The 23,313-nt window shown below is 43.1% G+C and overlaps 3 protein-coding genes and 4 non-coding genes across 7 annotated transcripts in view; 5 read left to right on the forward strand and 2 right to left on the reverse strand.

Annotated features, from left to right (window-relative positions):
• ccdc39 (coiled-coil domain containing 39) overlaps window positions 1–9,222 on the reverse strand; it is an 18,678-nt gene extending 9,456 nt beyond the window's left edge. Inside the window, exons 1-15 of the mRNA XM_029119076.2 lie at window positions 8,507–9,222; window positions 8,244–8,363; window positions 7,877–8,023; window positions 6,873–7,031; window positions 6,394–6,486; window positions 5,980–6,108; window positions 5,314–5,505; window positions 4,266–4,369; window positions 3,991–4,123; window positions 3,113–3,307; window positions 2,053–2,217; window positions 1,679–1,816; window positions 1,292–1,500; window positions 947–1,070; window positions 403–562 (exon numbers count right to left, since the gene is read on the reverse strand). Coding sequence (XP_028974909.2) covers window positions 403–562; window positions 947–1,070; window positions 1,292–1,500; window positions 1,679–1,816; window positions 2,053–2,217; window positions 3,113–3,307; window positions 3,991–4,123; window positions 4,266–4,369; window positions 5,314–5,505; window positions 5,980–6,108; window positions 6,394–6,486; window positions 6,873–7,031; window positions 7,877–8,023; window positions 8,244–8,363; window positions 8,507–8,596 — 2,158 coding nt within the window. The 5' untranslated portion in view covers window positions 8,597–9,222. The remainder of the gene's footprint in view (window positions 1–402; window positions 563–946; window positions 1,071–1,291; window positions 1,501–1,678; window positions 1,817–2,052; window positions 2,218–3,112; window positions 3,308–3,990; window positions 4,124–4,265; window positions 4,370–5,313; window positions 5,506–5,979; window positions 6,109–6,393; window positions 6,487–6,872; window positions 7,032–7,876; window positions 8,024–8,243; window positions 8,364–8,506) is intronic.
• On the reverse strand, window positions 9,132–12,174 carry dcun1d1 (DCN1, defective in cullin neddylation 1, domain containing 1 (S. cerevisiae)). Its single transcript, NM_001303758.1, is given in 7 exon segments — window positions 9,132–9,808; window positions 10,026–10,122; window positions 10,290–10,372; window positions 10,477–10,607; window positions 10,861–11,029; window positions 11,306–11,519; window positions 12,124–12,174. Coding segments are annotated over 7 exon segments (774 nt in total). The 5' UTR covers window positions 12,127–12,174; the 3' UTR covers window positions 9,132–9,731.
• Window positions 12,175–13,759: 1,585 nt separating this feature from the next.
• eif4a2 (eukaryotic translation initiation factor 4A) lies at window positions 13,760–19,179 on the forward strand. Its single transcript, XM_010901973.3, has 11 exons — window positions 13,760–13,862; window positions 14,693–14,753; window positions 15,009–15,141; window positions 15,674–15,813; window positions 16,207–16,375; window positions 16,514–16,623; window positions 17,017–17,160; window positions 17,517–17,654; window positions 17,763–17,852; window positions 18,251–18,330; window positions 18,428–19,179. The coding sequence occupies exons 1-11, from the start codon at window positions 13,834–13,836 to the stop codon at window positions 18,570–18,572; spliced, it is 1,239 nt and encodes a 412-aa protein (XP_010900275.1). The 5' UTR covers window positions 13,760–13,833; the 3' UTR covers window positions 18,573–19,179.
• LOC114838878 lies at window positions 14,864–14,937 on the forward strand. The gene has a single exon (XR_003781684.1). It is a non-coding gene; the product is annotated as a small nucleolar RNA SNORD2 (small nucleolar RNA).
• LOC114838877 lies at window positions 16,061–16,132 on the forward strand. Its single transcript, XR_003781683.1, has one exon. It is a non-coding gene; the product is annotated as a small nucleolar RNA SNORD2 (small nucleolar RNA).
• On the forward strand, window positions 16,770–16,948 carry LOC114838874. Its single transcript, XR_003781680.1, has one exon. It is a non-coding gene; the product is annotated as a small nucleolar RNA SNORA81 (small nucleolar RNA).
• LOC114838875 lies at window positions 17,241–17,421 on the forward strand. Its single transcript, XR_003781681.1, has one exon. It is a non-coding gene; the product is annotated as a small nucleolar RNA SNORA81 (small nucleolar RNA).
• Window positions 19,180–23,313: the final 4,134 nt, after the last annotated feature.

Below are 23,313 nucleotides of genomic sequence, written 5' to 3' on the forward strand. Positions count from 1 at the left end.
GTTGACCTATTTATTGTCTCTATGTGTTTACTCATGTTTATCCGATTAGTGTGACTATATCATTCTGATGTCATGATTGTCTCTGCTATGTCACTGGCTAATTGATCCTACACGTATACTTGGTGTCGACCATTTCTTTATGCCTGGTGAAGGTCTTTGATCGAAACGTTGTAGTCTTTTAATAAATGATAACACTTGTAAGCATTATCAATGTGCTAGAGGATTTTTAATCTCGTTTGATATATTTTTCTCTCTCGCACTTCATTTCATTTCAGGTGTTGCTTATTTCTGATCAATACAACCTAGCCTGTTTTCCACCGAGCCTACCCTCACACAACATTGGTCTCTGTTACCATGACAATGAATCCATTTTCATTTCTCAACACTTCGCTCCATACGTACTGGACTCCGTCACTTTGCTGAAGGACTTGCGGTAAGTCGCGTTGCGGCCGTTCACGACATGCAGCGTGTTCTCCAGCGCTCCAATCTCCTTCTCCGTCTTGCGGATCTTGGCATCCAAGTCGTCTCCCTCCCTTTGGAGCTCTTCTTTCTCCTGGGCAGCCTTTTTCAAAACAACAACAACCAATTTAACTCAGGGGAGCAGTTATCCCTGGGGGAGGCGCTGTTATTCCTGGGGGAGGCGCTGTTATTCCTAGGGGAGGCGCTGTAACCTGAGGTGAAAATAACACTGAATTAACCCTAGTGGAGGTTTTGCAGGTGGCAGCCTGGGGTGGTCCAACCACCTAGGAATCCTCCTTCAGTGGTCTGCCACAGCACGGGTTTGATTCACGCCCCCAACTCCCTCAACCAAACGAGTCCCCAACTAAACCCAGCGTCTCTATCAATAACAAATTCACACTTGAAAGTGAATCTTAGCAAATGTATGAAGGACGTTAGCGGGTGAACCTTTCCAGGAGGAAGGATTTCATTGTGTAATGGAGCTGACCTTTATGACGTAATAGGCCTGTGACCTCTCCCCCTCGCCCTCGGGAGCGGCCATTGTGGCGGTCAGAATCTCGTAGCGTTTCCGCATCTTGTCGATCTTGGACAGCCTCTCGTGCACCTCGGCGCTGAAATTAAACTGGCCAATCAATTTAGGGCGTCGTTCTTGTTTTGCGAAGCGGCCGCAAGAGGAGAAAATCCTGGAGGGAACTTGAGTAACGTCCGACTGAAGTGTTTTCGGGAAATTCCAAATGAAACTGTGCACAGGTCAATAATTGCGATTTGGTCATTAATTTAACGAACTGCTCAGGGACCGAGGAAGACCTCAGAGGGCCGGTCTTGGACGTACCTGAGTCCTTGGCGCTCCTGGTCGCTGATCTTCACCTGCCTGCTGAGCATGTCCCGGTGCAGCTGCACCTCCTCCTCCCGCTCCCCCATGGCCGTCTGGAGCTGCAGTCGCCTCCTCTCCAGCGAGAGCACGCTGTCGGCCTTGTTGTACAGCAGGTCCCGCAGTCGCCTCAGCTCCAGCTTTGTGATGTTGTTCTCCACCATGGTGTCCTGGAGATCGGGGGGTTACGAGGTCACGGGGAACAGGCGGTCATGACAGTCTTAACTGAGTGGACGGTTTGTTTTAAACGTAAACCTCAAGCAAACCACGTTTAAATGACAATACATCTTTATAAATGACTGTTACCAGAACACGGGGTAATCTACTTTCTTGTGTAGGTATTCTCACCTGCTTCTTGAGCCTGAGCTTATTCAGTTCCTTGTCTGAGGTGTCGTTGAACAGGTGAATCTCCTCAATCTTGGCGGTCAGACGGCTCTTCTCGATGCCTGTCCTCTCCACCTCTTTCCTCACACAGCGAATGTCATCCTTTGTGGGCCAGAGAAACAGTCAAATCACATAATGGGTCCCAGACGAGGAGAATACCATATTGTGTAGTTCAAATGAAAGTGCATGGTAAGTTCAAACGTGCAAAATCCCCCCAATCAATATCAAGGACAGGGCTTCAATAAATAATCTTGATAATGTTTTAATGTGACCAAACAGAAATACCAGAATAGAATCAGAGTGGAGAACACTGTATGGTAACAGAGACAATTGTCCACCTGGACATTCTTGAGCTGCATAGTTAGCATGTTGGCTGTCCTCCTCTTCTCCTCTAGGCTCTGAGCCAGCTCACGGGCCTTCTCCTCCAGGACCTGTTTCTCCTCCGTGTTCACCTCGCCTCGCAGTCGGGCCATCTTCCTCTCCAGAAGCTGGATCTGGAAGTCCTGGAGTAGCACAGGTTGATGGGGAAACTCAATCGTGTAGCCACTAAACCAGGAACTGTTACATGCTTCGTCAAACAACACGTGTCCTGGGCCCTTATTCAACAATATAAAGTTATTGCCTGTAACTCTTAACAGCACCAGTTGTCCTCATGCAACATTCAGTGTTACTTGCCTCAAAAGTGAGCACAGAATTAATTTAGCCTATCTGGTAAGAACCTATAGCAGGGCAGCTTGTAGCTGGACATTTTTTTTAAATTGTTGGAACGTATTATTTTGGGTTAAAGAAAACACTGAAACTAAATGTAGGTAGTAATTATAATGGACCTACTTAAAAGAAGAAAGAAATAAACTTGTTTTGGTCACCTGTGACCCATAGGTCAAAGACATGTCCAACCCTTGTATTGAACCCTACACACAGTACAGGTCTCTGTGGACCGCAGTGGTAGCAGACACCGCCATGGCATTCATCTTTGGCGTTTCATCTAACCACCAATGGTGTGTTACAGTGTTTGGGAAGGGAATCCTCTGGCTTAAGAACAGACCCATTGGTGCTCTTGTCTTAACAGCAGCATGTTTTTTTTGTAAAGTAGGACTTCTGAAATGGATGATCATGTGACCAGGGTTGAACTTCAAGTTGCTTTAGTCTGTTAAGACATTTTGTTAGAACTACTGACCGTGACAGGAACCAAACAACCCCTAAATCGATGGTTCTTCAGCCTGTCCTCAGGGATCCTCGAATGTTTCGGCCCAGAACTAGCTCACCTGATGTACCTTGTCCAAGGCTTGAGGATTAGTTGAGAATCAGGTGCACTAGTTTGGATGGACTGGCTCTCCCCCCACAGAGAGGTCTGAGAACCAGTGCTACACACAAAGACTACTGTTTCTATTATCTTGCCTGGTTGTAGATTATCTCCTTTTGTTTAATCGTGTTCTGGTCCAGTTTACTGAGTCGGCTGTCCAGGTTGGACAGGGCCACTCGGCTACTGGCCAGTGCCGCAACGGAGTCCTTCTCCTTTAGCCTCAGGGACTGCAGCTCCTGGCTGTCACGGTACAGCGCCTCCCGGTGGCGGTGCAGCTGAGCGTCAATGTCCTGCAGACCAACACAAGTGCATAATGGTGTACTTCATCAGATCACACCATGGTCATCAGACTTAAGGTCAATTTGGTTTCACTTCATCAGACTTAAGGTCAATCAGTTCAGAAGGTATACCCAAAACCCAATCCATACAATGAAATTCCATAACGGATAATTGTCATTTTGGGTTATTTCAATGTACCCGAAGTGACTACATTTCAAACGAAATTCATCCTAACCTTGATGGTCAGTGGTACATTATACAAAACAGCATGGTATAAAAATCAATACACAGCTCAGCAGTTCCACAGGAGGACATCGGAGAGCGTCACACACACAATTAGTAAAATCAGAGATTGTCCGCCAGACGGCCAAGGAAAAAAAAGAGAAAACAACATGCACACAGAACATTCCTTACTGAAATACCACAGAACGACACCATGTCATCACAGCATCAGACAACACCATGTCCCCAGGCAGACAGTCAGTCTGGATGGGATGTTATGTAATTAGTTTGATCCACGGACAGCTAATTTTTTCCGTTTGCAATTAGTTTGGTAGGAACACAAGGAACCTCTGTGGATCTGCTGCCTGAAACCACGGCCCCACAAGGAACCTCTGTGGATCTGCTGCCTGAAACCACGGCCCCACAAGGAAGTGTCCCAGAAACGCAACGTTCAGTAAATAACAAGGTTCACCTTGATGGTCTGCTCCTCCTCCTTCAGGAGCTGCTCCATCTGAGCGGCCCTCTCCTCCACGCTGAGGGTCATCTCCGTCACCGCTAACAGTTTCTCCTCCAGGGCAGCGTTTTGGTGCTTGGCCCCCTTCACTCTAGTACAGGGTAAGAAACACACACAAACTTTTGAAGGCTGGCAATATGCTGCAAGATGTTGGCAGTTCCATAGAAAGTCCCTATGGGGAATTCATCTCAATGTCAGGCTGACACGAAGCCACCAATGATTCCGCTCCATACTTGTTGTCTTTGTCCTGGATGTCCTTTTTCAGGTTGGCCAGCTGGGACCTCCTGGTTTCCAGATCTGTGGCCGTTCTGTCCACTGTCCCCTTCAGACTCTCCAACTACAGAGACATTAGTGATTAGGACGTACTACTGGAGGATAGATCCTCGCTAGGTCTCCTCGGCTTCAGTCCTACTGGGGAGTTCTTCCATATGACATTGTTTCTAGCTTTGTGTGGGTTTTCGACTGGGATTCTATGTGAGCAAAATATAAACTATTAAAACTTGCGATGTGAACAGGGCTTCACAAAATCCATTTTGATTTGACGTTTGACTGGTTTATTGGGTAAAACCGTAAAACACATTTCTTGAAAGAGATATTACAAGTGGAGATACATGTATATAAAAAAAACTATACACAGTGTTGTAATGCTCATTGACATTTGTGAAATAATAACATGGTAATAGTGTTTCGGTCATGAGGAGATGGCTCTGAACAGTAGACTGATGGTAATAGTGTTTCAGTCATGAGGAGATGGCTCTGAACAGTAGACTGATGGTAATAGTGTTTCAGTCATGAGGAGAAGGCTCTGAACAGAAGACTGATGGTAATAGTGTTTCGGTCATGAGGAGATGGCTCTGAATAGTAGACTGATGGTAATAGTGTTTCGGTCATGAGGAGATGGCTCTGAATAGTAGACTGATGGTAATAGTGTTTCAGTCATGAGGAGAAGGCTCTGAATAGTAGACTGATGGTAATAGTGTTTTGGTCATGAGGAGAAGGCTCTGAACAGTAGACTGATGGTAATAGTGTTTTGGTCATGAGGAGATGGCTCTGAACAGTAGACTGATGGTAATAGTGTTTCAGTCATGAGGAGAAGGCTCTGAATAGTAGACTGATGGTAATAGTGTTTTGGTCATGAGGAGATGGCTCTGAACAGAAGACTGATGGTAATAGTGTTTTGGTCATGAGGAGATGGCTCTGAACAGAAGACTGATGGTAATAGTGTTTCGGTCATGAGGAGAAGGCTCTGAATAGTAGACAGATGTAGCGGAGGAGACTTGCCTCATCCTGTAGTCTGACACAGTTACTCTCCTGCTTCTGTAACTCCTGTCTCAGCTTGGCCGTTTGCCGATCGGCCATGGATATCTTCTTCTCATACTCCTTGTTGTTCTCCACCTCCCTCTCCAGGAAGGTCTTCTTCTCCTTGATGTCGCCATTCCTCTCTCGGATCTCCTTGTTGACCTGGGCGAGGAGCTGAAAATGGATGGCAATTTTTTTTTTTTGGAGTAAGACAATGGATGTTGAAACAGCATTCTTTAACAATAAGCAATAAGTTAATAATAAACAATAAGTTTTATCAATCAACTTAAGTATTGTTGAAAAAGAAAATCCAAATGTTACAATAGTTTTTACAATAGTATTCCAAAAGTAAATTAATTTGATTATATGACTTGAAACATTTATTTCAGGCTTCATCCATATAAAAGTAATTTGCTTGATGATGTGCAAGTGCAGAATGACGGTCTTGTTTTTCTTTCACAAACATTAACCTCTCCTTCCTCAGGGACGTTTTTAAAAAAAGGAAACTTGTTTGAGAGTACCCCCCTAATAAATGTTCAAAAGTGGAAGTCCAAAGACTCCATTTCCCCTGAAACCCACAACTTCCTCCAGTTGGGGACCGCGGGAGAGACCGATGGTAATGACTGAGCAGTGCCACCCAGTGGTTACCATTGAACACTGCTGCATCTCTGCATCTCTCTTCTTCATCTGCTCGATGGTGTTCTCCCATTGGCCAATGAGCTCCTGCCTCTCCAGGTGGGCCTGTCGGAAGTTCTCCGCCGTCTTATCCAGACCAATCTGTTAGCAGAGTACAACTACAACACATGAGGCCAGGAATGCATAGATCTGGAGATGTTCTGGAAATCCAAGTTTAAGGATTACCAGAATCAGGAGCAACCCTACAATGAGACATGCTGAAAATAATTTTACCAAGGAAGAATAACTGTTTTCAGTTTAAAGGATGAATAATAACCTCCAATTCCAACGAGAGCTTGAGTCACTCTAATAAACAGAGTAGATAAATGTCTGCTAAATATGATTCAACATGTAAGATTTGTATTAGTCATTACGCATATCCTTGACCTGTGCTGATATGGTCTCAGTGAGTTCGTTGTCCAGTGCCTTGCGTTTGCAATTGGCCTCGAGCGTCTTCTTCTCAATCAACAAGGTGAGCTCCTGTAGACAGAAAAATGCTATCAGATGTTTTGAAACGGGCTCCATTGCAGCCAACAGACACAAACCAGTCAAATATCTATCATAAAGGGGGTAACACCTGTTGCCACACAATGACGCAGAGTTTTCTGCCCTGAAAACCCGGCCGGGCCAGACAGTTCCAGGACTATCATAAGGTGATTAAGGATTGGCAAATCATCGACCTCCCACCAATCGGGGCAATAGAAAGGCGGACATCACACGGGTCCTTTCACACAAGGTTAATGTTTATTGTGAGAAATTGTTTCAACAAGTGTGTCCCATTGTCAAAGAACTGTTCATTCAAGTACTGTGGCTCAAAGGTTCTAAATCCAGTGTAGAACTCTGGTCAGTCCAAACCCAAGACATACCCGTATGCGGCTCTCATCCTGCTGGGCGTACTTAATAATGGCCATGGTGTCCTCATCCTTGTGTGCCGATTCCTCCAGCCAGGTATCCAGTGTCTGCTGGTCCCAGTTCAGCTGGCTCTTCAGCTCATCCAGTTTCTGGGTGGCTTTGAAGATGTTGTTCTGAGAAAACAGAAGGTTAGCCCATTACCTAGTCACGCACATGTCCCGGCGAATCCCAAGTCTCAGTAGAGCGGAGGTACAGTAGGAGACAGGCCAGATAATTGTGAGTCAGAGGTACATACATTATGGCAAATCTCTGTTATGACGGCAGCACATAGGCCATTAACAGCCTCACTCAGCCTACAATACCTCCCCTTTATTTCTTATCCGATTGTTGATAGAAACCAATAGAATAGCAGGTGTCATTTCTAAAGAGGTTTTTGCATCAGCAGTTTTTATCATGTAATGTCAGTCACTGCCCGTCTCTGGGTATACATATATTAGATTGGTAGCTAGTCTGGTCAGCTATCTAAACCTTTAGGAAAGATTACCAAAAATCTATCTGGTGCTCACAGCACATGACCAGAGCCTGTGATCTGTATGAGGTCCCTATTGTTATTCTCATTGCACAATCATATTAGCATGGCATAAGTCAGGCAAACTTTGTGGAAGAAAACTACTAAATAATTTGCAATAATGTTGCTGAACAACAAAAATATGTTTAATGGCAAAAAGTATGAAATATGTCATAATATTTAAACATGTTATCTTTGTGCCATGACAAAATGTGAAATTAACATTTCAATACCGTTAACAGTGAGGAAGCCAAAATAAACGGGAGTCCCCAAAACCAAATATCACCTAGGGCCCTCAAAAGGCTACGTACTAGCCCTGCCTAAAGTGAACATGAATTGAAACTCTTGTCTCGTTCTATTTCTCTCACACAAACACACCAGTCGGCCTAGGTTGTTTGGGGACCCTGTGTAACAACTAAAATACTGTTGGTGAAGAGGACAAACAATAACCTCCTGTAGATTCTTCTTCTCCCTCAGAGAATCGAGCTCCTTGTCCAGCTGTGCAATCTCCTGACGCAGACGGCCCGTCTCTCTGTCTGCCAGGGCCTTGAAATGCTTCTCGGACTCTGTCTCTTTCTCTCTGGCTTTGCACAAAGCCTGATAAGGTACAGGAGGCATATTTTAAAAAGACATTTAAGTAGACATTACTTCAACATTGATGCAAAACTATCACTCTCAACATGTTTACATTGCGTGGTTCAGTGTATAAACTTAATTAGAAATAGATCTAGTGCTTACTAAGTAGCCTACAGTAATGCATGTGAGTTTGTTAGAGGCTATTTTTAAACTGAATTTGAAGATGGGCAAATAGCTTTACCTGAGTGTGAGATAACCCCTGTCTAACATTGTTCAGGTGTTCGGCCATGGCTTGTATTCTGTCCTTGTATCCATCAAGTTTGTTTTCCAGTTGTAATTTCTCCCTCTGTTTCCCTTGAAGCTGTGGATAAAAATAGCAGTTATAAAATTCGACTGATGTTCAAGCAATTTGTTTTATTTTCGTGGGGTAGCTCTATAGTTGCCTACTGTAAACTATAACTTCGGCAGAAACATCCAAATGAATTAAAAACAGATGAAACACACCTCTGCTTCCAGCTCTTTATTTTCTGGATTTGCAACAGGGATGGCAAAACCCTCATCCCAGCCTACCGCGGATAAAAGGATGTTCGACATTTTGGTAGTTGTTGTAAGGTAACCACTAAACAACGCGTTTTCTAAATGATTATCAAACAATTATAATATTCACAATAGGTAAGAAAGTCCTGATTTGCGACCGATGTTGGCAACTTGTACTAAGCATCAAAACATGAAACACGGCGCCGTATGTTTTCATTTCTCACCCCTAGCAACCGGGTCAAGGGTTAGTCAGCACATCATTCAGTAGGGAAAATTTCACGCGCCACGGGAGGGCGACAGAGTAGTATTTTGAGGGGAATCGCTATCCCCTCCACAACGCAAACGCAGTCATCCGTCATCCACTAAAAACGTTGGGAAGCACACCATTAAATTAATACAATTGAATAACTGGACTACATCACAGACCATCATCCAAAGAAACAAAATCTTAAAAAGCAGTATCAAAAACTGAAAGAACTGGACCTCCTTTAAAATGTATAACAACAAACAGGTAAACAGGACATACAGCTTTCAGGCATTCTCTTTGGCAGAGAAGTATGACGTGAGTAATATTGGACACATTGAAGAGATACCAAATTGAAACATTTATTACCTTATTATACATTTGTGTGTATGGAATAGCATTATGGTTAAAACAAAAAATATTACAATCAATGTTTTTGTACTGGTCTTTCACACTCACTCACTCGCGCACACACACACACACACACACATACCTCATAAAACAAAATTCAAAAGTAGGAATGCACACAAAGTATTAAAATTCAATTTAATATTTAAAGAATGACATTCCCTCATGGACCCCCGGGTTTAGAATACGATACAATTGTATTTGTCTTTTCAGGGTGTCGATTTGCCTCACTTGAACCTTGACCGCGTCAACTAAACACTGGGACAGGAACTGTAAGGTCCAGGATGGCGACTCCTCTCCAGTTGGCTGGAGTCAAGACAAAAAAGCCCCATACTAAAGATAAAAGCCCAAACCACCACAAGACGACTGACGAGGAGATATGCCTTTTATATAGTCTGTTGTGTAAAACATCTCAGTCCTGAGGTTTGGAAAAGGCAACATAGATCTCAGCTCAGTGCAGTCCCCTGTGTTCTGTTTTACCGCCTTGGTTGTGTTTTTGTATAAACAAAAATATGGACGTTCCTTCGAGTTTGGGCAGACCTAGACAGCTGTGCTTTTGGTCCCAATGTGCGGCCGAGCAAACTCCACAAAGTCATCAATGAGGACCGGCCACGCTCCTGGGGAGGGGGGGGAAGAGAAATTATACTTGCTTTATCTAAAAGGAAGCATGCACGAGTTAAGCAAGAATACAATCTTTCAACTGGTGGTTGGAGGAAAAAAGAAACTTAGTGGGTTGCCTCTCTCATCTAATTAAAAACGGATTCTATCGTCATGCACCTGACCTTCAGCTACAGGTCACTAAAGTTACTATCCTTAGTGCACAAGAAGACAAACCTTCTTCATCATAATTGGACATGTCATCAGTTATCATTGTGCTGAAGTCTAACAGGAGGTTCCAGGTGTCCTTGGGGATGGATCGTTTATGATGCTCCTGCAGGAGAACATGAGGAGAATGCTTCTGAGCATCAAGTGAAATAAATAGGCTCCGATATTCACCCCACTTGCTTATGTATCCCTCCAATTCAAGCCAACCCAGCATCAGATCTCCCCTCCAGTCGCCAGTATAAGATACAATAAAATCAAGTGAAAATAACTTACCACTAAAAATTTGTTCCACAGGTCCAGGAATTTGAATCTTCCAGCCAGTACTAAATTCCAATATGCAATTGCCATTTCTAAGTCTAGAAGATGTACAACAATGAGGACATGTCTTAGAGATAATCCCGGTCCAACGAGCAACGTAGATTAGGAAAACGGATTAGGAAAGTAAAAAGGGATCGCTTACCCAAACCTTTCTGGCCAGGATTCTTTGCAAAGTTAAATGTAAACTGGTAAAAGTCCTTAAATTTCCCTTGGTCCTTTAACTCTTGCTCCATTTTTGGTAGTTGGGCTTTTAGTTTCTCTATGCTGTCACACCTGAAGAAAACCAAACAAGCTTCAGCCAGGACAAGTCTATGGGTTACCCTATCAGATGTGAAAAGAGCCGAGTCTACAATCTGTTACACAACTCAGTGGTCAATGAAGGATGACAATGATTTCCTCTACATGATGAAACCAATGGGCACATGCACACACGCACGAACCCACCCACCCACACAATCACTTGTGAGTCAGATTGGACCCGGAAAATAAAGCGACACCCCCTATTTCCTGACGAGGTTGTCCTCACCCTTGTTCTGCCATCCCGTCCATGAACTCCTGTCTGGAAAACTCGCACTGTGTTGCGGCCCGGAACTTCCAGGCAATGAGGAGAACACTGATACTGGCTGGGTCCAGGCCCAGGTCATCACAGAACTGCTGGATGCCATCGATGCCGATTTTGTCGTCGTCTTGTGGGTCTGTGCAGAGGAAAAAGCAGAAATAAGGTGGTGAATTTATACTTTCGCCACTATAACCAACCTGACAGACAGAAATCTGTCTCTCTGACATACTTTTCTATTAATTTGGTGGAGAAAAGTGAGTCAGGTGTTTGTCAACAGTATGTATGGCATATGACAGCAGTAATTTCTCTTTAAACTAAGTAATTCTGCTACTGTTCTTAAAAGTTCAATAACACTGTATTGTGTCCTTGACAACAGGCTTCAACTAATTGCTATAAAACAAATTGCACTTACCTCTGTATCTGTTGTAGAGCTGTTCTAACTTTTTCTTGTCTAATGTTGCCTTTAGATTTGAATGATAGAGATCTGGATTTTGGAAAAAGTTGTCTGTGGCAACATCTAGTTTCCAGTCATTCTGTGACAAACAGGTCAATGCAGTCTTCTCATTAGATTGGGTGAAGATAATGAACTGTCGAACTTTATCCTTCTGTGAGGACTTCAGCTTGTTCTGTGGAAAGACATCAACATTTTCTGCACAATATACAATAACTGTAATTGAACTCTATATATGAAGCAAATCCATTAGACTAGGCAGAAAAACATTCACATGAAGTACAGAGCACAGCTTTTACGTTACAGTGGCAATCTCATCCTATCGAATATCCACTCAAACCTAATTGTACAGGCAAAACAAAACAGGCCTAGCCAAAGCTGATCCGCGACTGCGCATATGTTCATTTGAATGGCAAGTTAGCTGAGATTTTCCGGTTTCTTTAACAATGGTTTAATGTTTAGAGACCTAAACTGAATGTATAGTATTGATTGTGTATAACAGCTGGCTGACAACCCAGCTCTTCTGAAGTACTGACAAGTTGGCAGGATAGGTTATTCAATGACAATGAGCCGAAACCCAGTCGAGTTGCTAAAAAGCTAGCTAGCTTACAGCTTGCTAACATTAACGTTACCTTTCTATTTTATCCTAAACACTGCTAACAGATAGCCGTTAACGCAAGTATGTTGAAATTCAGTGTTAATGTCGTTAATCTGATCAACTCTGTTTGGAATTACTACCAAAACATACCAAAAACGAGCTAAACAAACGTATTCCTCACCATGTTTGTAATTGCCCTACTCCCTTTTTCCCATCCAGCTACCTCGCTCTCTTCCACCTTTTTCCGCTCATGCGCAGTTGAGGACAACAGATGGTTGTCATGTTGGTGTACATTTTTGTCGCTTTTCAGTGTTGCCAGATAGTAGTTGGATAATAGCTTGGATTAATTTTTACCGTTGGCAAATTTATTCGATTTTTTTTATTGCAGTTACAATGTTGGTCCCTGTCATTATGTATATATTTTTTTTTATTTTCAAACACCTAATAATAGAAAGCAACCATTTGCTCTGAAAAACCATCTCCATCCGTGTTTACAGCATAAGTGCAGTATAAGTGAAATAATAGTTGATAAGATTACTGTCATTTTACAGATGCTTTATCTGCAATGTTTTTACAAGTGTTTTGTCTGTCTTCATCTTTCTTTTAGGCTCACCTCACATGGGAAAATAAGAAGAGACAAGAAAGAGTTGTTGAGGTCAGTGGTAAGACTTGGGAGAATCCTTATGGCTCTGTGATACGTTAACCAATTAAATTATTTTTTTATTAAATCTAACAAAATGTAATCAATCCCATCAATTTACATGTGTTTTTGCAATGTTATATGGCCCGAGATTTTCAACCAAACCTGGTGGACAGAAACACATCTGTTTTTATCCTCACTTTCTAATCAGAGGCTGATTCAGACCTTGGGGCACCTAACTCGTGTTGAAGCCAAAATAAAGAGAATTGTTTCAGCCCTCCAGGAAAAGAGTTGAAAAGCATAGTCCTACTGCAAGTTCAAGGCATAGTGCACTGCATCTCTCTGCTGGAATCTGAAGCTAAGCAGGATCAATCCTTGTCCAGGTGCTCTGCCCTCTGATCCAAATATTAAATCGTATTTGCCCTAGGGCAGTTAACGGGGTGTAGCCACATAGGATGTCGTCTTTCGATTGGGACGTTAAACAGTTGTCCTGGCTTTCTGTACTCACTCAAGATCCCATGGCACTGATCCACTCATGGTTACCTGACCAAACCCCAATCCCAGTCAAATTCACTGGTAAAATAAAATGTATTTCATTGCAAGACTTAGTAAAAGGAGGTTTTGATACTGGCTTTGTCCATTGTATTTGCACCTGCAGGTTGTGTGAAATACTCAGCTATACCATTTTTTAGGCCTAGATATACCTTTCACATAGTCTGGGGCTGGGATATCTCTATTTTCTATCTAAAATGTTTAAAATGCATAATTTGTGAAAACAATGACATGACATAAAAAACAGAGGAGTCAGTGCGTAAAGTTCAAAATGATTTAATAAAGTTGCGTAGACTTGGCAAAAGTACTGTAGCTGTATGCACTTTTAGTTCTGTTATACGTTCCTTAATAAAGTCCAATATTCTGATTCCATTTCCCATAGAATTGCCTTCTCATGTATTTTGACTCGGTAAGCCCTCCGTAGTAACCCCAACACATACAACTTGTGCTGCAATATCCTTCCGCGATAAAATATAGTCTAAATGTAGTTTTGTCTTTTCTCCACAGGATGCAAATATACAGTATTAACACGTAAAATATATTTATTTATATATTAAAAATATTGTCTCGTTGTGTTGAGAATATCTTGTCGAAAATATTGACTTATTACAAATCAGCAAAAATAGTGCGGCCGTATAAAGTCGCTTGTCCTCCTCTGCGTAGATCTTTCCAGTCGCATGTTGAAGTTGTGAACGGATCATGTCTAGTGATTCTGCTGATTACAACAGGTAACTCCACCTGGAATTATTCATTTATACATGTTTATTACAAATCTGTAGGCGTTTGTCCATGCGTCTTGCGTTCGTTTAAAGATAACCAACTATAATAGGCTTTATTAGCTGGCTAACTTTTTAGCGGGCTATCTGGCTGTTCAAGTCCGCTTCACCATGTTATTTTCAGCTGCATATATATTACAGTATGCAAATGATGTGCAATAAATACGAAATCATGTAAGAATACTCTTTGTATTTCTTTTCCTGACAAGTTATATTGCAATTTGGCTTTCGATCTAAATCCAGTTTGTGAACGTCTGCGAATGTCGTCCATTATCCACGGCCTAGTTTAGCCACGTTAGCGCGCTGCCTTTGCTTAGCTGGATTGTAAGCGATCTAGTTAACATGGCCACTCATCAAGTTGGCCGCGTAGGACTTAACGGGCAATGTATATAATGGAATAACCATTTAATGTTGTGTTATTTTTATTTTTTTACCTGTCTGCGACAACTGAAATTAGTTTCGCTTAGTTTGATATCGACACGTGCAAACCCGCCCAACCAATTGAAATTAGATGCCTGACACTGAGGCCTTGCTAAAAAAAGAACCTACCGTAAATGTATCTTTAAATGTTAGACGTATTGTGAAGTAATGGCCAGGCAACTCTTTCTGCGGAGCCTAACAGAAATGGCTTATTTCACTGAATGTGTCGATCTTCCAACTTCTCCACGTGGCGAACATGATTTCCTGTATTTTCTTAAACCCTGTACATGTACGCAACAAGAAGTGGATTTCAGTTCTTTAGGTGATTTGTTTTTGATTCGTACCCTGTTTTCCACTTTCAGCTCCAGAGATCGTGAGCACGATGCAGGGCCAGAGGGAATGGAACCGGATGGTGTCATCGAGGTACGATTTTAAATCATTGCTGATTCACACTGGGTGAACTCTACATAATTGGTGTTGTCATAACGGCATTGATCTGAATGTACCTGTGCGCTTAGCCGTTTCTTAATGTTAAGTGTAATGATGGCATTTCATCTTTCGGGACAGACACGATAATGGTGACATCATTTTTTTTTACTGAACACTCAACTCCTATAGCTGCATTGTAGTCGCTCTACCTCTTGTACCCTGTAAACTGAATACATTTTTAATGTGCAGAGCAACTGGAACGAGATCACAGACAACTTCGATGACATGGCCCTGAAGGAGACCCTCCTTAGGGGAATTTATGCGTATGGTTTTGAGAAACCGTCAGCCATTCAACAGCGAGCGATCATTCCCTGTATCAAATGTAAGTAAATGGGTTTTCTTCATGCCAATGAATTGTTGGCAGTTGAACATGACATCAAGTGAAATAACGCCATAACATCTTACGGTACTGACTACTTCTAAGTCACACTGGAAGGAAACAGTCCTTTTTTTATGAAGCACTGTTTAGTCTAGTGATGTCTGTCAATCATGGAAGAGACTGGGAACGTTCTAACGTCGATATGGAAGTATCTGCATCCTGTTGGTGTGGTGCCAAGTGTCACTTCGAATAGCTGTTGTACAGATTTACTCAAGTCCAACTAGCGAAGTTGGGTAACAAACCACACGCCTGTTATTTTTCCTAGCTTGTCAGGCGCCCCCCCACTAGCCAGGTGGAATTCCAAGAGGATGGTTGACATGTTAGCTGTAGCTGCACTTAATTGACATGATGACAATTTCCCAGTTAACTGTAAAATGTGCAAGCAGCGGTTTCCTTGGCTTTCCCCCGGGACCTCGTGCGTTGAACGTCTTCACCAGTGACACATTGTAATCACTTGCCCCACCCCCGTCTGCAGGCTACGATGTTATTGCCCAGGCCCAATCGGGCACCGGCAAGACGGCCACGTTTGCCATCTCCATCCTCCAGCAGCTGGACATAGAGCAGAAGGAGACCCAGGCACTGGTGCTGGCTCCCACTAGGGAGTTGGCTCAGCAGGTATGCTGTACCTGAGGTCAGGATAAACATGTGTATCAGACCTAGGCGGCATATTCTCTCCCTGAAAAGGTATTTATCTTTTGATACACTTCCCTCGTTTATGAGAAACAAATTGACCGGTTGGGCTGGAGGTGACAGCTGTCTTCGGGTTGGTGCAGTCTCTGTCCGTGACTGCATTGGTCTGAGAACTGACCTGCACATTTGCCTGCAACTTGGGGATTTCAGTTCTGTTTAACTAGCCAGTGTTGAGTGAAATGATGGTATTGCATCTTTCGGGACAGACATGTTTATGGTGACAACTCTTCATCACTGATCACTCAAATCTTCCAGTCCAGTGTGATGTTTCGTTCTCTGGAGCGGTTAAACATAACGTGACCCACTTTCTTTTTTTAGATCCAGAAAGTGATTCTGGCTCTGGGCGACTACATGGGCGCTGCTTGCCACGCCTGCATCGGGGGGACCAATGTCCGCAACGAGATGCAGAAGCTGCAGGCTGAGGCCCCTCACATAGTGGTGGGCACCCCGGGCCGGGTGTTCGACATGCTTAACAGGAGATACCTGTGTAAGTACTCATCAGTGTAAGTATCTGCCATCTGACCCGACTCATTTCAATCGTGTCCGTTGACATGCTTTAGGCTTCGCCTAGTTTTGTCGGTCCCAAGTCCCAGTCTTCTAAATTGTCTTGTCTGCTCCGTTGTAGCTCCTAAATGCATCAAGATGTTTGTCCTGGATGAAGCTGATGAGATGCTCAGTCGAGGCTTCAAGGATCAGATCTATGAGATCTTCCAGAAACTGAGCACACACATCCAAGTAGGCGTGTTTATATGCTTCTAAATTTCCCCTGCATTGGATTCGGTTTCCAAAGTAAACAAGTGCTGTGCTGAAGTAAATCGGAGTTGAGACTTGTCGCAGGTGAAACATGACATTCCCCCCCCCCCCCCCCCCCCCCCGACCAGACTTCCACATAAAAGAACTGTGCTAAAATTGCAGAATCCAGGCTTGCTTGGTTTATGCAATAATGCTAGCAGAGTATTGCGTGGAAGGAGAGCATTATGCAATGTGCCGGAACTGAGTCATGGTTGAACCTCTTTCTTAATGTTCGTTGACCGTTGTCTCAAGGCCCAGTGCAACACCCAATCAATCTCTGAGTGACTTAAGCTTTGATGCGGCTCTCAGGCTAACTTGTTTCTCGTATCTCCACAGGTGGTCCTTCTCTCTGCCACCATGCCTGCAGATGTCCTGGAAGTGACCAAGAAATTCATGAGGGATCCCATACGCATTCTGGTGAAGAAAGAAGAACTTACCCTCGAGGGTATCAAGCAGTTTTACATTAATGTGGAGCGAGAGGTGGGTTGTTTTCTTAGGCCACGGCTTGCTACATATCCGCTGTTGCTTATTTCTCTAGTCCAACCAAGTATTTAGCATTTCCCTTCTTTTAAAGCACCCTGCTATAATTGTGAGGGTGATGTCTTTGGGCATGGCCCTAGCAGGCATGTAAGCATGGGTACACCAAGGAAGGAAAGTGAAAGCACAGAGTTGTAAATGAGACTGGGGCGGACCTCTTTCCTAATGTCCAGTGTCCTCGTCTCAAGATTGTGTGCCACATCATGTAAATGTTCTGTTCAGTGTTTGTATGCCGTCCCTTCATGAGGCTAGCTAGACGTGCCGGCTGAATCAAGTTGTGCTCCTGATGTGTTTTCCAGGAGTGGAAGCTGGACACGCTGTGTGACCTGTACGAGACACTCACAATCACCCAGGCCGTGATCTTTCTCAACACCCGGCGAAAGGTTGACTGGCTTACTGAGAAGATGCACGCGAGGGATTTCACAGTCTCTGCTCTGGTGAGACAGCCGGGCACGTTGCCACAAGGCTTAAACTGGAGCCGGAGTTGTTGGCTGTGGTGGGGTTGCATCACAGTGCCAGTTTAACACCACTGTCACTTTCCACAGCACGGAGACATGGACCAGAAGGAGAGGGATGTGATCATGAGGGAGTTCAGGTCTGGCTCCAGCAGAGTTCTCATCACTACTGATCTACTGGTGAGCCTTAAATAGTCTAGTATACAACCGCATCTTTCTGGTGATCCACTCACACGTGGCCATTAAAGTGCTTGTGTACAATGCTGGGACGGGGGTTGGCGCAGAGCCCAAAGTCTCATGGTCACATGACATGGTCTCTTATCATATCCCAAATGCAACCCAAAGGGTCTTTTTCTGCAACGGCCCTTTAATGGCTTTAGCACTGTCGCCTTTTGGGAGATGGAAGGTCTGTTCTCCACCACGGGTTTCTTGTTGTAGCAGCCTGTTACTTTAAATCGGACTACATTTAACCATCGTATGTTTAAATCGGTCCACATGCAACAATCACATGTCTTTCCAAGTCCCTTCTTGGAACTCTTCCACTGCATGTCTTAACTGGTTTGCCTTTTGATGTCCAGGCTCGAGGGATTGATGTGCAACAGGTTTCCCTGGTCATAAACTATGACCTTCCCACAAACCGAGAGAATTACATTCACCGGTATGTAGAGCCTCTGAAATTGAGGGCTTAAGCCTGAATCCAAATGTCACCGTGAAAGTCCACACCTGGTGCTGAGTGTTTTCATTCGTTTCTCTAGAATTGGCCGCGGTGGCCGTTTTGGCAGAAAGGGCGTGGCTATAAACTTTGTGACGGAGGAGGACCGGCGTATCCTACGCGACATCGAGACGTTTTACAACACAACAGTGGACGAGATGCCTTTGAATGTGGCCGACCTGATTTGAGCCTTGGGTTTGAGGTTGTTTTTTTTTTTTTTTTTTTCAATCGCAGTGCTAGCGGTCGTACACTCGCATTGTGCTTATTTTATTATTCGAGGAAAACTTGTCAATGCTGTCCCTGAATCAGACTTCTGATAGTTGTGAGAGGGTGACTTCTAAGGGTCTCCCGTGGACAGTTGCACACTCTTATCTGTTTAGAGTCGGCCGGTTGGCGCTTCTAACGCCATGGTAACGGTGAACATTATGGTTCTGATCAGTCGTTTATTTCAGTGTTCTATCAAGGTGTGTGTAGTAGATGTACTCCACCATTTAGTAATTTACTTGTGGACGAAAAGTTATAAGTGCTGTATCAAGTCTGCCAATTATGTTATGCTAACATATGTGCAGTGTAATTCAAGCCTGAATCAATATTATAGCTTTAACCTACCAGTTTTGTGGAATGTGTTTTAATTTATCACTTTGTCAAAGTCAGTTTGACCGTTTCTTTGGCCTCATGTTTTAACTTGGTTTTCCTGAGCTAAACTAATTTTGATCCTATAGGTATTTTCCCAAACTGTATGAATGTCTTAATAAACCAAACTTGCTGTAATAAATTGGTTTCTTCAGACTTGGACAGTGGTATATTTGAATTGTTTTGGCATTCAGTTTGTGTTCTGCAAAGTATTCTCCTTAAATGCCCAATCTATGTACTGTCTTAGTGGTGGTATTAATCTGAACCTGCAAGGTCAAAGGTCTTACCTTTATGGTTTTCTGCACTACCTCAATTTAATTTGCCTGGTGTCCCAGGCCTGAACTAGTCTTAGATTTGGAGGGTTGTGATGAAATGGTGTGGAACTGACTTCCTTGTCCTAGAGTTTGGTGTTTTAGTGTTAAAATTTTACTGAGAATTTATCCTATTAAATTAAAACCACATTATGGTCATTGTGTAAGTTCTTTACCTCAAATAATGGATGGGGAAAATCTGAGCAAGTGCTGTAACCTACTATGTGCTGTTGAGTAACAGCTACGGTTTTAAACCTCTGGTGTACCAAACATGCAATGACACATTTTCACTAAACGTCTTGAACGTACCCTGATGTTCATTTTTGGTTTAACGTTAAACTGGCACAATTGATTCAAATATGTGAAATGTCTTTATGCCTGAATAAGTGTTAATTTCTTTTCTCATTGCTGCACAGCCAATCATGTTTGCATTTGTATGGAAAGCGCGACACAAGTCAAAATCCACTGAGGCTGTCATTAAGCCAACGATAAATGTAGTCTGGTACTATGGACTCTGCCTGAGGGGATTATGAGTGGAACCTGCAGGCGATGTGGTTGGGCCCACCCCCCCCTGCAATTTATGAGTGTGTGTTGGCTATTCATAAGTCTGTGTTGTATTTCCCTCTGCCGGATGAGACGTGTGGCTCTGCACGGATTGCTGTTTATATTCCGCTTCCACATTCAAATAAGCCTACACAAATCCCAGTCACCAATGGAGGGGCCATGAGTCATGAAAGTTGTGATATTTCGGGTTCAAGTGCTACTGTATGTAGCCTTATTGTGTAAGCACTGTCTCTACCGTCTGCTTAGGCAAAAGGGTCATGTTCTTGTTGAGCCCCAGAGATGTTTGGAGAGGCAGTGTAGGATACTAATTCTTTGACTTGAAATCACAAACTTTGTTGCCATAGTGTTACATACTGGTGTAATTACCTGTAGTTGGCTTGGCCTTCAGTTTTCAGTTTGTCAAGCTATTCTTTTTCTCTGTATTGTGACGATCTTCTAATCTTCCTGTACCACAAGTCAGCGTTTGATTTTTGTTGAGCGTGTTCGCTTTTTATCTACAGCTTCGTGTCCTAATACATAGAGAAAAAAATCCACATTTAAGAATGCTGCATAATGTGTAAATTATTGTGTAGGATATACATCAGAATCAGAAAGTGTTTTATTGCCAAGTAAAACAAACTAGGAATTTGGTCTTGTCCGTTAGTGCTGCAATTTTGTACAAAAGAAATAAAAGTGGACTGAGCATACAAAAGGTAGACTGAGTATTAATAAATTAAGAAATATACTCATGTGAAGTGCAAGATTTGTCCAGTTGAGTGTTGTGTATGTGGGGAGGGGTAATAGATTGACTTTATTTTTATAGCACTTTCCTAGTACAATTACACAGTGCTTTATACACCAAAACAGAAATACATTAAAATAATAAAAACAATATAACATTCAAAAAAGGAAAGTAAGAACAAAATGGCAATGATAAAATATTAAAAAGCCATGTTATAAAAATGAGTTTTTAGGTAAGATTTAAAAGAATGCCCTGAAGTAGCATCTTGGACATTCTGTGGTAGGCTGTTCCAGAGTCTAGGGGGCTCATACAGTGGGGGGAACAAGTATTTGATACACTGCCGATTTTGCAGGTTTTCCCACTTACAAAGCATGTAGAAGTCTGTGATTTTTATTATAGGTACTCTTCAACTGTGAGTGACGGAATCTAAAAAATCACATTACGATTTTTAAGTAATTAATTTGTATTTTATTGCATGACATAAGTATTTGATACATCAGAAAAGCAGAACTTTTTATTTGGTACAGAAACCTTTGTTTGCATTTACAGAGATCATACGTTTCCTGTAGTTCTTGACCAGGTTTGCACACACTGCAGCAGGGATTTTGGCCCACTCCTCCATACAGACTGGTTGTGTGTTTCGGGTTGTTGTCATGCTAGAAGACCCAGCCACAACCCATCTTCAATGCTCTTATGGAGGGAAGGAGGTTGTTGGCCAAGATCTCGCGATACATGGCCCCGTCCATCCTCCCCTCAATACGGTGCAGTCGTCCTGTCCCCAAAAAAGCATAAAAGCATCCTCAAAGAATGATGTTTCACCTCCATGCTTCACGGGTGGGATGGTGTTCTTGGGGTTGTACTCATCCTTCTTCCTCCAATCACAGGTCCTACCGTGTAGTTCTGGGCTGATCCCTCACCTTCCTCATGATCATTGACGCCCCATGAGGTTAGATCTTGCATGGAGCCCCAGACAGAGGGAGATTGACCGTGATCTTCCATTTTCTAATAATTGCGCCAACAGTTGTTGCCTTCTCACCAAGCTGCTTGTCTATTGTCCTATTGCCCATCCCAGCCTTGTGCAGGTCTACAATTTTATCCCTGATGTCCTTACACAGCTCTCTGGTCTTGGCCATTGTGGAGAGGTTGGAATCTGTTTGATTGAGTGTGTGGACAGGTGTCTTTTATACAGGTAACAAGTTCAAACAGGTGTAATTAATACAGGTAATGAGTGGAGAACAGGAGCGCTTCTTAAAGAAAAACTAACAGGTCTGTGAGAGCCGGAATTCTTACTGGTTGGTAGGTGATCAAATACTTATGTCACGCAATAAAATGCAAATTAATTATTCAAAAATCATACAATGAGATTTTCTGGATTTTTGTTTTAGATTCCGTCTCTCACAGTTGAAGTGTACCTATGATAAAAAAAAATCACAGACCTCTACATGCGCCGCAGCCTGCCCTTGTCTTTGGCAGTGGCTGCAGGGTACCAGACGGTGATGGAGGAGGTCAGGATGGACTCTACGATGGCGGTGTAGAAATGCACCGTCATAGTCTTTGGCAGTTTGAACTTTTTCAGCTGCCGCAGGAAATACATCCTCCGCCGTGCTTTCTTTGTAAGAGAGGTGATGTTCAGCTCCCACTTGAGGTCCTGGGCGATGGTGGTGCCCAGAGAGCCAAAGGACTCCATAGAGTTGACTGGGGAGCCTCCCAGGGCGATGGGGGGGATGGCGGCTGGGCTTTGCCCGAAGTCCACGATCATCTCCACTGTCTTTAGGGCTTTGAGCCCCAAGTTGTTCTGACTGCACCAGGACACCAGATGGTGGACTTGTCTCCATCAGAAATAAGTTTGATGATGGTGGTGTCACTTCAGGAGTGTTGTGTGTATTTCCCTCTGCCAGATGAGGCGAGTTGCCAAAGCATGAATTGCTGTTCATATTCCGCTTTATCTGGTCCACATTCGAATAAGCCTACACAAATCCAAATCACCAGTGGTGGAGCCACAAGTCATTGCTCATATCATCCCATTATCTTACATTCTTATCGGCCATTGTATGTCAACTTTGGGTGGATTTTCTGTATGTTGCCCCTTTATGTCGTCCATAATCAGCAGCACTGTTACACTAACATGCACAGTATGTGTAAATGTACTCATCAAATAGCGGAGATTCTGAAGCTGATTGACCGCGGCCTGTTTTAGTAGTCCAATATTGCCACCTAGTGGTTGAAAGGCACTCTTCAACATGCAGAATCCTTGGACACATTGGAGCCAACCGTTTCTATCTGCTTACTGAATATCAGTTTTTGGTTGAAGAGGACTGCGGGCTGGAGCATGCTAAGGATTTTCAAAATCTGTGGAAAATGGTTTCTCTTCTAATTTGCTTGAGTACTCCACACAGACATTTGCATTTATGAGTTTAATTGACAAATCAGATTTTTTAATTCTGCCCAACAAAAGCTTGATAGAGAATGTGACGTACAAGTAGCATACTATGAGGAAACAATGTCAGGTTTGTGACATCAACTATGTGAACTTGATACAGCACCGGACATGCCACTGATGTCTGGCTCTGAAACGAAGTACAGGTGATCCAATTATATACCAATTATTTAATTGTTAAAGAGTAAGTGTAAGATCAGCAGAGAGTGGGTGGGGGGGGGGGCATAAATACATAGAGCTAATAAACTGATTTAATGGTTATC

Source organism: Esox lucius, chromosome 3, assembly GCF_011004845.1.
Source record: "Esox lucius isolate fEsoLuc1 chromosome 3, fEsoLuc1.pri, whole genome shotgun sequence".
Classification (NCBI taxonomy): domain Eukaryota; kingdom Metazoa; phylum Chordata; class Actinopteri; order Esociformes; family Esocidae; genus Esox; species Esox lucius.